At 46.0% G+C, this 16,458-nt stretch overlaps 1 protein-coding gene across 1 annotated transcript in view; it reads left to right on the top strand.

The window, feature by feature from the left end:
- Positions 1-6,066: 6,066 nt before the first annotated feature.
- The window catches only part of LOC139764631 (homeobox protein dve-1-like), a 404,802-nt gene continuing 394,410 nt past the window's right edge, over positions 6,067-16,458 (top strand). Inside the window, exon 1 of the mRNA XM_071691480.1 lies at positions 6,067-7,077. Within this exon, the coding sequence (XP_071547581.1) occupies positions 6,991-7,077 (87 nt within the window). The 5' untranslated portion in view covers positions 6,067-6,990. The remainder of the gene's footprint in view (positions 7,078-16,458) is intronic.

The following is a 16,458-nucleotide window of genomic DNA, read 5'->3' as shown; positions in this document are numbered from 1 at the left end:
GCATATATCATCTCACTCACTTCCCATGACCTGCGTCATCTCTGAAGTTATACTAAGGACCAGTCCTTCACTCATTAGCCCTTTGCATGTACCTCCCTTACCAACCCGACCATCAGCAGATTAAACAGTCATGGTGACATCACTCATCCTTCATGCAGACTCAGCTTCACCGGGAACCACTCACACTCCTCCCCCCCGACTGGCATGCACACCCTTTCCTGCTCGTAAAAACTCACATTACTCAGGAATATTCCATAGACCTTCTACATGGCCTTTCAGTCAGCCCTATCATCCGTTTTCTTTAGATCCAGGAATGCCATATGCCGTTCATTCTCTTTCTTCCCAAGTATTTCACACAAGTTCTTGAAAAGTTGACTCCTGATCCCACTCATCCTCTTGTCTCCCCTGAAACAAAACTGCTCTTCCCCAACTCAGATGTCCTGGGTATGCCACCACCACACTCTGATACAACATACCGTCTATGTTCAAGAGACATGTACCTCCAAAATTCGATCATTCACTTTTGTCCCGACTGCAAGCGTTCCGCCAATCCCCAAACACCTCACCTTGGGGTATACATAACGTTGAATAGCCTGACTGTTCATTCAGTAACACTGTTATCCCCTTTCTTGAGAAACTCAAATGCAGTTCCATCCACTCTTGTAGCTTTGATACCCTTCAGCACCTCTTCACGTTCCACTAAACCGTTCGCCAGGACAGTGTCACTCCACAAGCCACCTCGCCGTAAACACACCATTTCCACCACCCTGTTGTCTAACAGTCAACAGTCCTTCATGATACTCACTTTCTTCTTACTCTTCTGTTACTACTTCCTATCTGTTGACCTCATTCTCTTTCTCATTTGTTCTCTTATTCTTTCCACATTGTTCACTTCCATCCAAAAATCTATTTTTCATCCTCCCTGAAGTTCATCAAAATATCTTTCACCCTATTTCTCATGTACCTTCTATTTCAATTTCATTTTCTCTTGACTCTCTGATATTTCTCCTGTACACCTCCCATTCATTCACACTCTTTCCCTGTAAATAATGTCCATACACCTTCCTTTTCTTTTTCTCTAACAATTTAAGTTTTGTATCCCACCTCTCACCACCCCTCACTATATAGCGCTTCTCATATGACAATCTGCCACCACTCACTACCCGTTCTCATATGCCCAGTTTCCACCTTCTGCATGCCAAACACTTCACCGCACATGTGAACACAACCTTCGTAGATACCTTTAATTTTTCCTCCCATTTCCCTTGATTCATTTTCTTTCACCTTATGCCACACTGCACTCAATCCTTTTTTGGTATTTCTACACAAAGGCGTCTTTTTCCAAGTTCATCCACTTTCACCGCTTCTTTCACATGCGTATCATTCCTTCTTTCCGGGAAACTACGACTGCCATTCGCACTTACATCCACCACGAAATGATCAGACATCCTGCCTGCTGCTGCCCCCTCTCTCAACATGTTCTTATCCACCACCAACCTTTCCCTACCACGACAGTCGCTTATCACATAATCCAATAATGCCACTTGACCTCAAAACCCCCCAACCATCCACATATATGCATATTGGATTTTTTTTTTTCTTTCTCTTCTAAGATTAGATTTTCCTGATCACCATTCCTTTTTCACTACACAGCTGGACGACAAAAAAAAAAAAAAATCCCTTATATTCATGTACACTTGAACCCGAATAGCGTATCTGGCATACCTTTTGCTGCCACATCACCCACATTCAGATGCCCCAGAGCCAAGACACGATCCCCTGACATGAAATTTGCCGACACCCCGTCTCTCTCTCTCTCTCTCTCTCTCTCTCTCTCTCTCTCTCTCTCTCTCTCTCTCTCTCTCTCTCTCTCTCTCTCTCTCTCTCTCTCAGCTCCTCCCGAAATGCATCCACACCTTCTTCACTTCTCTCTCCAGGCGGGCATAAGCAAAGACAGCCAGTGTCGCACGCCCCCGCGCCTCTCGAAGTCTTGTTTGACTCTCACCAACATCAGTCTACGTATAATTTCCTTACGCAGTTCACCACAGTTCCACCACAACTCCTTCCAACCCCCCAACCCAACCCTCTCTCAGAAATGACACCCCCCCTCGCTTATTCGCTATTGCCCTCGCAGTAAACTCGGGATTTTATCTCCCTAAATATTCCTAAACCAGTCCTCCTCCCTCACTCCCTTTCTCCCTACAACGTAGTGTCACTCAGAGCCAGAACAGCTGGGTTCCTTTCCTCACGTCGTGGCACCTCGTCTCTGTCGTCTTCACACACAGATTGCATCCACGTACATTCACACGCCCCACCTCGAGCCTCTCGAGGAGAGATCCTCACTTGCCTCCTGTAGCTGTTCGTGTTTTTGGAAAGTGAAAATACGTGGATAATATTTTTTCTCCTCCTGTCTCCAGGGATAATGATTATAATAATGATAATGATAATAATGATAATAATAATAATGATAATGATAATAATAATGATAAGGATAATAATAATAATAATAATAATAATAATAATAATAATAATAATAAAATAATGATGATGATGATGATGATAATGATAATAATAATGATAATAATATCAATAGTAATGATAACAATAATAGACTAATTTCCATTTGCTTTCAGCATTTTCGTATTTTTCATCGTCACTGATGAACTAGCACTCTTGTTAGCACCCCAGAACACTTTTGTCAGCCCCCCAGGGAAACTTCACTAAATCCCCAGAGAAACCTCGTCAGCACCCCAGATTAACACCCCCCCCCCCCCACCAGTGGCTCAAGAAACCCTCGCCAGCACTCCATACTCTCCTCCTTAGCATAGAGAAGACTCGTCATCACCCCAGAGATAACACTCTGATATCCCCAGACAACCTTTGCTAGAACTCCTGGAGAATCCTTGCCCGGCAGTACTGGCGAAACTTCCATCCTAACCCCAGAAACCCTCGCCAGCAATCTAGAGACCCCTCGCCAGCACCGTAGGAGATATCAGTCCCCCCAAAGGAGCTTGCTAGCACCCCCGGAGTACCCTTAATAGCACCCCCAGAGAGCCTCCTGACATCCCAGAGAACCAGTTGCCTGCACCCCCAGATAAGCCTTCATCATCACCCCATACACACCTCGCTAGTATCATAGAAAACCCCCAGTAACCCCCAGGGCTCCCCCAGAGAACCCTTACCCTCAACCCAAGGGTAATCTTGCCATATCCCCAGAGAACCCTCGCCACCAACCCCAGAATAACCCTCACCACCAACCCCGTAGACGACCCTCGCCACCAACCCCGTAGACGACCCTCGCCGCCAACCCCGTAGACGACCCTCGCCGCCAACCCCGTAGACGACCCTCGCCGCCAACCCCGTAGACGACCCTCGCCGCCAACCCCGTAGACGACCCTCGCCGCCAACCCCGTAGACGACCCTCGCCACCAACCCCGTAGACCCCTCACTACCCAACCCCGAAGACCCCCCCCTACCACCGCACTAGCAACCCCAGAGAACCCTCACCAGCACCCCTAGAGAAACCTACACTCCCCCAAAACAAAATCCCTCAATGGTACATCACCATCACCATCGCCTCTATGTGTACTGTCATGGAAGGTTCATTTTGATCACATTGTTAAATCATCTTGGCCACGTTACTGGCACCTCCCCATCTCTCTACGTAGTGGTTATAACCACAGATGAAACAAGGTCAAACCACAGGTGAAACAAGGTCAAACAACCCCACCACCTCACCTTGTGTGCGACGGCACGACCATCCCCCAGTAGGGTCGTGCACCAGCCCGGCTGGTTCACCCTCTCCGACCATGTCGTCTGATTGGCTCATGTTTTTCCTCTCCTTTGTGTGTGTGTAAAGTAACACACGCGTCACCACGAGCGGATTGCTTGTTATACATAACGATGTCATTATCACGATTATCAATACATATATATATATATATATATATATATATATATATATATATATATATATATATATATATATATATATATATATGTTAGTACTGCGTGTTCTATCTATCACTATTATTGTCCTTATTATCCTTATTATTATTATTATTATTATTATTATTATTATTATTATTACTATTGTCATTATCATTATCATGAGTGCTATCTCCTATTTCTCAAATCCATCATGTTATTATCATTATTTTTACTTAATCTGTCGTATAATTATCAGTTGTTATTATTATTTTTATTATTATCTTTATTATTATCCCTTGTCAATCAGTCACAAGGTATTGAAGATCTCCCACATACATTCTCCCTGGACTTGAACTGATCATTGTGTGGATTATCATTAGCATCAATCAATAATTGCCACGAGAATATTTGATTCATGTTGTCATGTTTAGCGCCACCCCCCCATTACATCCCAAATCGAGAGCTTCAGAGCTAAATTTACTTACTTAAAGTATGATAACCACATTTATTTGTGTCATTGTTTATTGTTTATTGTTTGTGGTGTGAGGGGGGTGTATTACACTTGTGCCTCCCCCCCCTTAAGCATTCTCTACCGTGTGTGTGTGTGTGTGTGTGTGTGTGTTTGATTAACATTTCCAGCTAAGTCGGACTGATTAAACTGTCGAAAGGCCAAATCGGATCGGCCGATGGACGTAGATACCCGCCACAGTCACTGACACACGTCCGTGCGTCCGCCGCACAGACGGACGGACACGGTTTACTTCGTTCATCCGAGATCCTTCAGACGCCGGATATATCGGTGAGAGAGAATTATCCGGATCGTTTTTTCCGGACCGTCCGGACGTCTATATGGTGAAGGTTATGTATATATCATCCTTGTCCGGTGACTGTGAAGGGGTGGCCGGGGGGGGGGGGGGGGAGGGGGAGGTGTGCAGTGAATGTGCGTGCGACCGGTCTGGTGTACGTTCCCATTATACGTCACCCTTGTAAAGCATGACCTATACGAGGGTCGGGTCAAGAGGCCAAGAGGGTTGTTCGTGGCTTAGTGGGTTAACAGCCGTGGATGTAGTAGGGGGTAGTAGGGGGAAGGGGACGGTGGTGTTCTCTCCGAGAGAGGGGGTTAGTTTAGCGTGCACGGGCCAGGTGTGTGTGTGTGTGTGTGTGTGTGTCCAGTTACCGAGGTCGAACCGTCCGTGTCCGTCAAAACAAAGGGTTTGAGCTTTGCCCCCCCTCCCCCTCCTCCCCTCCCTCTGCTTCTGTCCCACACACACTCTGTAAGATCCCTAATGGATGACCATGTAAAGTGGTGAACCTCTCCCCCTCTCCTCTCTCTCTCTCTCTCTCTCTCTCTCTCTCTCTCTCTCTCTCTCTCTCTCTCTCTCTCTCTCGTACTTCATTTTGTATCTCCCAATATTTTTTTTGTGTGTCTTCCCCTTCCCTCCTCCCCCACCCCCCCAAAAGCAAGCGGTGTGTGAGAACCAAGCCCTCCTCCCCCTCGCCTCCCCTCCCATCTTCCCTTTTTGTTACGGGTAGCTTAAAGAAATTTCGGCAGCAGCAATTACGTTGCCAATCGGATTAGGACAAATCTCCACGTAAGCGGTAAAGCTCGTGGATTATCGTGGACGCACGATCGCCCCAACGTGACTCGTCGAAGCCGGGGATCGTAAAAAAAAAAAAAAAAGAGCTGTAAACCTCCTCTTCTTTCCCCCTCATGGCTGCTAAGACCACCACACAACCACTGCCACCTTTCTGAATTATTGCAAAAGAAAAAAAAAAAAAGAAAAAAGAAAATATAAAAAAAAAAAGTTTCGCTCTCTCCTTCTCTCTCTGTGTTTTGAGGGTGTTTCCATACGACTGGTCGTGTCTTCAGACTCCCCTGGGCGATGGAATAGGGAGGCGAGGGAGAGACAGAGTACCGTAGAGGGAAGGAGGGAGGACGAGGAAGGGAGTTTTGTGACGGGAGGGAACACAAGGAGACACATGGCCTGGATGAGCGGCATGGAGCGGCCGACGAGACGTGGACACCACGAGAGCTGGGCGGCAACTGAGAGGCGGGTGCGCGCGCAACCCCTGGCCTCCGTGTGCCTCCGCCCCTCGCTGATATTATCTCAGTTGGCGCCTCCTTCTGTTGTCGTGTTAGCCTGGAGTTGGTTGGTGCGCAGCCTCAGTGACATGGGCAGATATCACACGAGTTAGCCACCGTTCATAACGTCCCCATCATCGTCAAAAAGACGACAGAAGTGCGGGTTAAACTAGGGCGCGCACTGCGTCTGCGCGGCATGGCCCCTAATCTAGGATTATGGAGGCTTATCTAAACTCGCTGTTTATAAAGTATGTTTTTGGTAGGAAATTAGCTAGTCGTGGATGGCACGACCGGGGCGACGCGTCGGCCGTGTTGCTCCCAGAGCGGGACTAATTAGTGCTAACGACGACCCTCCCCACCACCCGACCTGCCACAGCCAAGCAACAACCTGCTGCACGTGGTGGTTTGTGACGCGGATTTAGAGCTTAGCACGTGGCAGCCAGTGACTTTAACCGGTGGCGGCCCGGCGCCCCCTCCACCACCACCACGGCCCTCCCCCCCTCTCCTCCTCTCCTCCTGCCCCCTCCCCCCCCAGGGCCCAGCGGCTCAGGAGGACCCCAGTAGTGCCTCTGTACCGCTGACGACGACTCGACCTCCAACCATGTCTCCCGCTCCTCGTGGATTCGTGTAGAGTTTTACCCCACCGCCGCCACCGCCACCGCCGCCACACACACCCCTCCTCCTCCTCCTCTTTCCCCCCTCCACCCCCATCCCCGATATCACTCCTCCTGCAGGAGGGTGGTGGTGTCCCCTGCTCGACTCAGAAGCGACACGAACACCCGCCTCCCGCTGCAGCTCGCCGTCAGGTTCCCACCACCACCGCCACCGCAGCAGCAGCCGCTGCCGCCGCCGCCGCCTGGGGGAAACCACACAAGTTCCTGCCGCCCGACACAGCAATAATAAGACGACTGGTTGGCTCCGGGGGTTGGAGGAGGACTGCCCCTTACCCTCCCTTCACCCTCGAACTGGCCTCAGCGATGGACTTTCAGAGCGCCATGGAGACGTTTGCAGAAGCGTGGATGGCTGCCAACACCAAGTCCCGACCTGACTCCTCCGACCCACAGGTGAGCAACTCCATCTCTTGACAACAACAACAACAACAACAACACCTGGGGGAGGGTTGTTGGATGTGGCTGACAACACCTGTTTTAGTGGACGTTCGCAGTACTACCTCTCTCTCCCTCCGTTCGTGACGTTGTCAGTAGGTGTGACGTTTGGTGACAACGCTTGTGGTAACGTTAGCACCAACTGTGTGGTTAAACGTTGACAATGCTTGTGGTAACGTTAGCACCAACTGTGTGGTTAAACGTTGACAACGCTTGTGGTAACGTTAGCACCAACTGTGTGGTAAAACGTTGACAATGCTTGTGGTAACGTTAGCACCAACTGTGTGGTTAAACGTTGACAATGCTTGTGGTAACGTTGACAGCACCACCTGTGTGGTTAAACGTTGACAACGCTTGTGGTAATGTTAGCACCAACTGTGTGGTTAAACGTTGACAACGCTTGTGGTAACGTTGACAGCACCACCTGTGTGGTTGAACGTCGGCAACTCCCTTGTGGTAACGTTAGCACCACCTGTGTATTAAAACGTTGACAATGCTTGTGGTAACGTTGTCAAGACTTGTGGTAACATTGGCGCCACCTGTGTGGTAAGATGTTGACAACGCTTGTGGTAACGTTGACAGCACCACCTGTGTGGTTGAACGTTGACAACGCTTGTGGTAACGTTGGCGCCACCTGTGTGGTAAGGCGTTGACAACGCTTGTGGTAACGTTGACAGCACCACCTGTGTGGTTGAACGTTGACAACGCTTGTGGTAACGTTAGCACCACCTGTGGTAAAACGTTGACAACGCCTGTGGTAACGTTTTCAAGACGTGGTAACGTTGGCACCACCTGTGTGGTGAGACGTTGACAACGTTTGTGGTTGCGTTGGCACCATCTGTGTTAAAACGTTGACAACGCTTGTAGTAACTTTGGCACCACCTGTGTGGTTAAACCTTGACAACCCTTGTGGTAACTTTGGCGCCACCTGTGTGGTAAAACGTTGGCAGCGCTTGTGGTAACGTTAGCACCACCTGTGTGGTAAAACGTTGGCAGCGCTTGTGGTAACGTTAGCACCGCCTGTGTGGTAAAACGTTGACAACGCTTGTGGTAACGTTAGCACCACCTGTGTGGTAAAACGTTGACAACGCTTGTGGTAACGTTAGCACCGCCTGTGTGGTAAAACGTTGGCAGCTCTTTTGGTAACACCGGTAACGGCTGTAGTAACGGTGAGGACACTTGTGGTTACGTTGTCAGCGTGTGTCGTAACGTTCACAATACCTGTGATGAAGTTAACAACACCCACAATTAGGTTGTTAATAGTTGTAATGATAATGTTGCTAACACCCGTGCCAACATGTTGCTAACACCCGTGCCAACATGTTGCTAACACCCGTGCCAACATGTTGCTAACACCCGTGCCAACATGTTGCTAACACCCGTGCCAACATGTTGCTAACACCCGTGCCAACATGTTGATAACACCCGTGCCAGCATGTTGCTAACACCCGTGCCAACATGTTGCTAACACCCGTGCCAACATGTTGATAACACCCGTGCCAACATGTTGCTAACACCCGTGCCAACATGTTGCTAACACCCGTGCCAACATGTTGATAACACCCGTGCCAACATGTTGCTAACACCCGTGCCAACATGTTGCTAACACCCGTGCCAACATGTTGATAACACCCGTGCCAACATGTTGCTAACACCCGTGCCAACATGTTGCTAACACCCGTGCCAACATGTTGATAACACCCGTGCCAACATGTTGCTAACACCCGTGCCAACATGTTGATAACACCCGTGCCAACATGTTGATAACACCCGTGCCAACATGACGACAGTTGTAGTGGTGACCCCCGAGGGGTTTCTGATGTCTGTGTGTGGTACTGACAACATCTATATGTGTGTGTGTGTGTGGTACTGACACCATTGTGTGTGTGTGTGTGGTACTGACAACAATATCTGTGTGTGTGTGGTACTGACAACAACATTGTGTGTGTGTGTGTGTGTGTGTGTGTGTGTGTGTGTGTGGTACTGACAGCAACATCTATGGGTGTGTGGTATTGACAACATCTATGGGTGTGTGGTACTGACAACATCTATGGGTGTGTGGTACTGACAACAACATTGTGTGTTACTGACATCATCTGTGGGTGTTACTGACAACAACATTGTGTGTTTGGCTCTGACAACAACATTTGTGTGTGTGGTGGCGAATATTCGATATGCCCACATTGCATTGCTTGACAACCAATATGGTTGTCAGCGTCACGAAGTGGCTGTATCGACAACTTGTGGTAGTGCTGACAACACTCGTGTTAACGCTGACAACACTCGTGAGACGTGGGTTGGGGGGTTGTGAGGAACAGCCGTGGTGTCAGTGTTCTCAACGCTAGGATAATGCTGACAACCCTGTGACGATGAGAGTGACAACGCTGACAACACGCCAACTGTGCGGCGATCATGGTTTTGATGACGCCGTTGGCAACCCTGTGATGATGATGACAGGCTCTTGACGGCGTTGACAACCCTGTGACGATGATGGTAATAGCGTTGACAACCTTGTGACGATGATGGTGACAGCGTTGACAACCCTGTGACGGTGATGGTGACACCGTTGACAACCCTGTGACGATGATAGTGACAGCGTTGACAGCGCTGTGACGGTGATGACGACAGGCCGTTGACAGCGTCGACAGACCCTCTGACGATGACTGGATCTTGACAGCGTTGACAACCCTGTGACGATGACGGTGATGGCAGGCTATTGGCGGCGTTGACAACCCTGTGACGATGACGGTGATGGCAGGGTCTTGGCGGCGTTGACAACCCTGTGACGATGGTCATTCATGACAGCGTTGACAACCCTGTGACCGTCGTCGTCGTCATCTTTATTTGATAGACGTAAAAACTCTCTCTCTCTCTCTCTCTCTCTCTCTCTCTCTCTCTCTCTCTCTCTCTCTCTCTCTCTCTCTCTGTGGACACGTATGTGACATCACTTGACAAAAAAAAAAAAATCGCATGACATCACTGAGACTCGTGGATGTCACTGCATGACGAACGGATGAGTCCAATGCTCCACAGTGGAGGAGCAGGAGGAGGGAGGAAGAGCATGTAAGGTCACCAAGCTCTGGTAGATTAGAATTGCCCCTACCGTGACCTGTGGGTGGTGATGGGTGGGTCACACAGTCATGCCTGCTAGCTAGTGATGGGGTATAGTTTGAGGGAGGGAGGGAGTGTGTGTGTGTGTGTCTGGGGTTGGAATGGTCTGATTGAAACAAGAGCTTTCCACCCCTTCCTTTATATTTACCATACCTTCTCACTCCACACACACACACACTGGGCTGTGAGGTTCGTCGAGATCCCACAAGGATGCCCACCTAGCGTGTGTAGGATGCCTTTCCCTGGGATGTGTGTGGGATTGCTCTCTTAAGGATCGAGTCGTCTCGTCTGCCTTAAGGGAGAGTGAGTGAGTGAGGGAGGGAGGGAAGGAGGGCTGCTGCTGCTGCTGCTGCTGTACCTGCCGGGGGCCCAGCTGGCCTGGGAATCTCACCGGCTGATCCGTAAACACCTGGAGCAGCAAGGCACACCCCTCCCGTACCATGCTGGTGGCGGCCTCCTCTCTGACCCGACCCGTAAAAAAAAAAGGGGGAGTCGTCAACCAGAGTCGTGCTTTAGGGTTGTGCTATCGTGGTCAAAGGTCGTTGCTCAAGAGTTGTACCTTAGTGCTCAAAGGTCGTTGCTCAAGGGTCGTACCTTCGTGCTCAAAGGTCGTTGCTCAAGGGTCGTACCATCGTCCTCAAAGGTCGTTGCTCAAGGGTCGTTCGTACCATCGTGCTCAAGAGGGCAAGTTGTTTCGGGAGGGGAATGGAGGATACAGGGAGGGGGGGGGGACCATAGTCCTGGTGCCAGCACGACCGTGGGCGACGTAGTGTACGGTCTTTACCGAACTTTAGTACGAAGGTTTATGAATGAACCTCCCGTCGTTGAACGAGTTGTCGTGGTGTCAGTGGTGGTGCTCCGTTGACGACCTCAGAGAGAAGTGGTCGTGTGTTTTGTGTGTGTGTGTGTGTGTGTTGCTTGGGTATACCATCGGTGGGTATAGAAGGGGGAGAGGGAGAGAGAGAGAGATCTTGGTGGTGGCGCCAGGGACAGCGTCGCGCTGAGCCCGCTATAATTATATGCTGGCGGGGTGGGTCTGGCCATCTGCTGGGCAGGCGAGGTGAACACATTGACGGCACGGACGTACCAACGCGCCCCTCTTGCCTACCCCCTTTTTCTCACTCTCTCTACCCCCAACACCCATATATATATATATATATATATATATATATATATATATATATATATATATATATATATATATATATATATATATATATATGAGTGTACTTCCGTGCATTGCTGTAACTGTAGAGTTATAGCCAATAACACAATAACGTTGAGAATTTCCTTAACCTTAGATTAAGTAATGTATATATAAGTTATTTATATATAGAGAGAGAGAGGCTGCCGGAGCGAGCGGGTATGCTAACACCGACACCAGACACCTGGAGGAGACAGAGGACACTAATGATCTAGATGTATGAGAACGGCGGGAATAATGTAGGGAGGAAGGGGTAAGGAGAAGAGAGGGGAGGTACGTAAGCTATGTAGTTCCCGAACGCACTTGGATATGTGCGTTCAACGGGCCTCCTCCTCCTCCTCCCCGCGCGCCGCGCCGCGCCTCGCCGAGCCAGACGTCATCATTAACACGGGATACTAAAACAAAATCATCATTGGCTGATTGACCTAATCCCGACACTCGCAAAAGAACAAAAAGAGAATATAAAAATAACTAAATTTTTAGGAAAAAAAAAAGTAGTAGCGATCGTTAAACGATTGTATTGTTAATTCTGGATGATACGCTTTAATACACCCATTTAACACAATTAATTCCTCAAATGACATCGCCGACAGCCCACTCACTCTCCACCAAACCAGCGGCGTAATGCAGTGTTGACCTCCCCGCAAGAATTAACATCCGAATTAAAAGTTAAATTAACAGAAAAAAGGAAAGAAAAACGATTTTTTTTTTAAAAGTATGATGCATGTGGTAGCTTTTTATATAGTTGTCATTGATGGATATATATATATATATATATATATATATATATATATATATATATATATATATATATATATATATATATATATATGTATATATATATTCTTGATCATAGATAATATTCATATATATATATGTTGGTTTATGGTAGTATATTTAACTATTGTCGTCATTGTTACTGGGAATATTCACTGTAGATTTATGAAGAATTTTCCCGATATTTGGTAAAGAACAATCCAGAGATTATGTCGGAAATTAAAAAAGTACCCCGATTTTTATTAAACACGCCTTTAAATTTTTTTTTTATTTAATGTGGAATATTTATGTTAACTCCTCACAAACGTTCTCATAATTCTGGACATATCGTTGGTATTTTTCTATAATAAGAAAATACCCTTTGCTTTATTCAATGGAAAATAATATATATACCCATGTGTTCTTGAGTAGGATGGTCGCGATTTTGCAGACATATTTCAAGTGGCTTTAGAAACATGATGTTTCCTTCCCATTATATTATATGTAATCACTTGAATTTCTCGTTCAAGAAGAATATTATTCCGTAGATTCATTGGTTGGTACCTTTTCCCATTTTCGTATTGAGACTATTGTGGTTACTGCATCACAAGTGGGTTCATTATATGTTCTTAATGTTCTTAATTCATATAACTTGGTCTTCAGCGTTCAGAAAATGTGATCCGGTCGGGGTGACTCAAGTTAGCCAGTTTATTGAATATATCAAGATGTAGATTTTTTGATATTCAAGGGTTATCATATTATCTTTTTTTTTTCCCAAAAGAAGGAACAGAGAAGAGGGCCAGGTGAGGATCTTCCCTCAAAGGCCCAGTCCTCTGTTCTTAACGCTACCTCGCTATCGCGGGAAATGGCGAATAGTATGAAAGAAAAAGAAATATATATATATATATATATATATATATATATATATATATATATATATATATATATATATATATATATAAGACATTAGTCATTTCATCTTAGTTCAGTGTTGATGATGTGTTATATTATTCATGTTATTTTCATGTCTTTTTCTTCAGAGAAAATGTTCATGTTGAGAGACACAAATTATTAATATGGGTCTGTGGCTTAGTCGTATTCTTGATGTATAAGACTAACGATGGATTAAATTTGTCTAGTGAAAATTTCACCTTTAGTTGAAACATTAGTGCGTTATTATTATTATTATTATTATTATTATTATTATTATTATTATTATTATTATTATTTTATAATTATCATCATTATTTACTACAAGCATTTTTTTTTGGAAGCTGGTAGACTATATTGATATTAATAGTGAAGGATTAACATATATATTCTCAGTGATAAAATTTTGTAGCAATTCTTTATAATATTTATGTTGGTTACTTTCAAATATTCATGATAGATATAATTTGCCTTCAAATTTTGAGAGAAGCATCACATTGGTAAATTCCTAATATCTTAATTAATCGACATACAAAAAAATATGCAGGATAATTAATCATTTTTAGTTAAAAGAAATCAAGCTCTTAAGTTGACCAGGATCAATGTGGGGTAAACTAATTCAATTATATTGATCACAGATTATATCCGTCGCTCTCGACCTAACCGATCGATTTGACGTTGTAAATAAGTCATACCCGCCAATTAATCCGAGTCTCCCGCCGATGTAAACTTGTGATCATCCTCGTCACTTTTAATCTAATGAACTTTTGCCCGATGTAAATCATTGTCATTCCCCGTCACTTTGAACCTAATCGCTTGCTGATGTAAATGACGCTTAATGCCTCTCAGTTTAATGTAAAATCGGCCGCCGATGTAAACCAGTGTTACGCCAATCACTTCGAAACGTATTTCGTGCCGATGTTCTAAATAATCACCCACATGCCATCAGTCTAACCTAATCGCTTGCCGATCTATGATGTATATATATATATATATATATATATATATATATATATATATATATATATATATATATGTATGTATAATGTCCATTATTTTAACATTCGGTTTGCAGATGTAAATTATTCATGAACAGTAGTTGAAGGAGGTTGCTTGCCGGTGTAAAAGACCGAGGTCTTTCGCCGATGTAAAAGACCGAGGTCTTCCGCCGATGTAAAAGACCTAGGTCTTCCGCCGATGTAAAAGACTTACAAGGTCTTCCGCCGATGTAAAAGACCTAGGTCTTCCGCCGATGTAAAAGACTTACTAGGTCTTCCGCCGATGTAAAAGACCTAGGTCTTCCGCCGATGTAAAAGACCTAGGTCTTCCGCCGATGTAAAAGACCTAGGTCTTCTGCCGATGTAAAACACCTAGGTCTTCCGCCGATGTAAAACGCCTAGGTCTTCCGCCGATGTAAAAGACCGAGGTCTTCCGCCGATGTAAATCGGTTAAGTTGTTATGAACTTAACCGATTATTTCAGTCGGTTATTTCAGCTTAATCGCAGTCGGATGTAGAATGGAGATCCACTCGTACATATATTAAAGTAACCGATCGCTGGTGTAAAAACTCTTTTTAAGTTATTTATCGGGTATAACTCGGTCGGTCGCCGATGTAAAACCATATTTTCGCATCGGTCAAGTTGTACCTCAATCGGTCGCCGATAATATTATGTATCGGAATTATCCCAGCGAATTGGAGCAGATCACTGGCTATATCAAACCCTGGTTTTTAGCTCCGGAGGGAAAGGGGGGGGGGGGGGGGTTAGTTAGTTAGGTTAACCCTATCGTATATCAACTAACCAATTGAAACTACATCATTTGCCATTTTCTAAACCATAGGTCTAACGGGGCCGTTAGTTAGTTAGTTCGTTCCATGGGTCTAACGGGGCCGTTAGTTAGTTCGTTCGTTAGTTAGTTAGTCAGGTGGTTAGTTAGTTAGTTGAACCTCATCTCTTGTCAGTTAGTATTATGGCGGTAGCCGAATCAAATCATAACTTACCACAGATTCAAATGTTATCAATAAATTTAACCATTAGTTTTAAAAAGAAATTGATCATTTCCTTGGTAAATAGATGAAAGTTATTTCGCGTTAGTTTAACGACCTAACTCACTAACTGTTCAGGGAGGAAGTGAGTTAGGTGTTAGTTTAATCCGTCAGTTTATCATAAGAGGTTAGCTAAACTGGTCTGTGTTAACCTCCCCTACGCTCGCTCGCTCGCTTGCTCGCCGGTTAAGACCAACCGAAATCCGAAGTAGAGAAAATATTCGGTTAACACGGTTACGAAAGGCGCTGCTCTGCTCTTCCTCTTCTTCTTCTTCTCCTCCTCCTCCTCCTCCTCCTCCTCCTCCTCCTCCGCCTCCTTTTCGTCTTCTTCTTCTTCTTCCTCTTCTTCTTCTTCCTCCCTCTCTTCTTGTTCTTCTTCTTCTTCTTCTTCTTCTTCTTCTTCTTCTTCTTCTTCTTCTTCTTCTTCTTCTTCTTCTTCTCCTCCTCCTCCTCCTCCTCCTCCTCCTCCTTTTCATCATCTTCTTCTTCTTCTTCTTCTTCTTCTTCTTCTTCTTCTTCTTCTTCTTCTTCTTCTTCCTATTTCCTTTGAGAGGGATAACTCATGTATACTGTAATTCATATATTTTTTTTTTCATTATCCTGGATCTGTTTCTAAGAAAGCCTCTACTAATGTCCTCATTCCTGGAATCATCTTGTTACTCATGCCACAAGATTCCCCTACCTCACCATTCACGGGGTTGTGGCATCATCTCCCGCTCACTCACTTCACACTCATGAAAAAAAAGGAGACATTTTTTCCCCCCCTCTCTCTCTCTCTCTCTCTCTCTCTCTCTCTCTCTCTCTCTCATGATCAGCGTCTCATGGGTGGTTTATCCATGAGGTCGAGGTGTTGGTGGTTGGATGAGTGAGAGGATGTGGTCAGTTCAGGATTTATCCTACTGTCCTCAGACGCCTGAAGGCGGGGGTGGAAAGGACGACCCTTGAGCACGACCACGGTATACGACTCCTGGGTGTCATGGCCTGGTCTTTATTTTCTAATCCCTTCTTTGGATAAGACGTAGGTCAGAGGGCCAGGATTGATCGTGCTCAGGGGTCGTGCAGTCGTCGTACTCAAGGGTCGTACTGTCGTCGTGCCGTTGTCGTACTCAGGGGTCGTACTGTCGTCGCACTCTCGTCGTACTCAAGGGTCGTACTGTCGTCGCACTCTCGTCGTACTCAAGGGTCGTACCGTCGTCGTACACGAGGGTCGTACCGTCGTCGCACTCGAGAATCATACCATCTTCGTACACTAGAGGTCGTACTCAAGGGTCGTACTCTAGGGTCGTCATCCCCT

The sequence above is a fragment of the Panulirus ornatus genome, chromosome 50 (genome assembly GCF_036320965.1).
Source record: "Panulirus ornatus isolate Po-2019 chromosome 50, ASM3632096v1, whole genome shotgun sequence".
Classification (NCBI taxonomy): domain Eukaryota; kingdom Metazoa; phylum Arthropoda; class Malacostraca; order Decapoda; family Palinuridae; genus Panulirus; species Panulirus ornatus.
This window is presented reverse-complemented; position numbering and strand designations above follow the sequence as displayed.